The following is a 1,812-nucleotide window of genomic DNA, read 5'->3' on the forward strand; positions in this document are numbered from 1 at the left end:
GTATTAAACTGTTTGAATGTTTGTCTGGTTTCATCTTTTCTTCTCTTAAGAAGCCCGCGGTGTGACGCATGCGCACTCCCTGTCCATTATCCAGCGCAGCCCGTTGTGTCAAGCACCGGAAGTCACCGGACATTACACGTTTTGTCCTTAAAAATAAAAGACCCTTTAAGAAAAGTGAAGAAAAAACAAAAACACGAAGAAATCAACTGTTAAAATACAATTTTTTAGAAAATATTTTACTGCTGTAAACTTAAGGTGCCAATAACATTCAAGTTACTATGTTTATTATTATTAATTATTCCCCATAATGTAACTGATGTGACAATCATTTATTTTACGTTTCATGTTTAAACATTTTATGTCTTGTGGGGTCTTTTATTGTGACATCAGCCGCCGGGGTCACGTGGTGCGCGGTGTGAGACTTGACAGCAGGTCAGCGGAGGAGAGAAAGGAGGAATGAATCATCAGGAGGAGAGAGACTGATGAGCTGACCTCAGACCAGCTGCAGTCTCTGCTAAAGGTCCCTGAACGCACCGCGGGTTGTCGGGTCCTGCCGGGTCTGTCCGGTTCGGTTCTGCAGCGTGTTTCCCTTCTTTTCTGGATATTTTCTCTGGTATGAATGATGCCGGATCAGATCTCAGTGTGTGAGTTCCTGTCGGAGACCACCGAGGACTACAACTCCCCCACCACGTCCAGCTTCACCACCCGGTTGCAGAGCTGCAGGAACACCGTCAGCATCCTGGAGGAGGTACGATTACCCCCCCCCCCCCCCCCGGCCTGGCGCTCCGCTCTCCCCCCCGGTGACCAGCGCGATAGAGAACACAGACTCCAAACTCCGCTAACATCCACTAATTCAATATTTAACGGTTCATCTGCGACTATGTACAGAAAAACAAAGAGAAATCGGATGTAAATCCAACGGTCCGCCTCTGCAGATCGGCATAGACGAAAGGGAGATTTTATTTCAGTAATATCCAATAACTAATAATAGCTGCTCTCTACCGCCCTCCGCGGCGTGCAGCGGCAGAGGGAGGATGCGCTGCTGGATGGTGACATGAACCGCGTCTCTCACAGGCTGACAAAACATCTGGATAATGTTTGGTATCTGTGTTTTCTCCGGCTTATAGTCAATACACCTTAAAACAGCAAGATTTCTGAATGGAGTTTGGCTAAAAGGCCTGTCCACAGGGGAGAGAACGTCACCTTGAAGGCTCCCAGCAGGGTCTCAGCGGGCAGCAGGGAAGCAGCCATAGCTGCTCCCTCTCTGCCCTGTGCTGCTCCCTCCCTGCCCTGTGCTGCTCCCTCTCTGCCCTGTGCTGCTCCCTCTCTGCCCTGTGCTGCTCCCTCCCTGCCCTGTGCTGCTCCCTCGCTGCCCTCTGCTGCTCCCCCGCTGCCCTCAGCTGCTCCCCCGCTGCCCTCAGCTGCTCCCTTGCTGCCCTCTGCTGCTCCCTCTCTGCCCTCTGCTGCTCCCCCGCTGCCCTCAGCTGCTCCCTCTCTGCCCTCTGCTGCTCCCTGCTGCTCCCTCGCTGCCCTCTGCTGCTCCCTCTCTGCCCTCTGCTGCTCCCCCGCTGCCCTCTGCTGCTCCCCCGCTGCCCTCTGCTGCTCCCCCGCTGCCCTCAGCTGCTCCCTGCTGCTCCCTCGCTGCCCTCTGCTGCTCCCTCTCTGCCCTCTGCTGCTCCCCCGCTGCCCTCAGCTGCTCCCTTACTGCCCTCTGCTGCTCCCTCTCTGCCCTCTGCTGCTCCCCCGCTGCCCTCAGCTGCTCCCTTACTGCCCTCTGCTGCTCCCTCTCTGCCCTCTGCTGCTCCCCCGCTG

At 55.0% G+C, this 1,812-nt stretch overlaps 1 protein-coding gene across 4 annotated transcripts in view; it reads left to right on the forward strand.

Moving 5' to 3' along the window:
* Positions 1-360: 360 nt before the first annotated feature.
* The window catches only part of asap1a (ArfGAP with SH3 domain, ankyrin repeat and PH domain 1a), a 30,293-nt gene continuing 28,841 nt past the window's right edge, over positions 361-1,812 (forward strand). For all 4 annotated transcript variants that reach the window (XR_006406590.1, XR_006406591.1, XM_044369056.1 and 1 more), the window contains exon 1: positions 361-748. Coding sequence is in view for 2 of the 4 variants with exons in the window: in XM_044369056.1 (XP_044224991.1) it covers positions 620-748 (129 nt within the window). In the remaining 2 variants the exon portion in view is untranslated. The remainder of the gene's footprint in view (positions 749-1,812) is intronic.

Source organism: Thunnus albacares, chromosome 12 (genome assembly GCF_914725855.1).
Source record: "Thunnus albacares chromosome 12, fThuAlb1.1, whole genome shotgun sequence".
NCBI classification, from domain to species: domain Eukaryota; kingdom Metazoa; phylum Chordata; class Actinopteri; order Scombriformes; family Scombridae; genus Thunnus; species Thunnus albacares.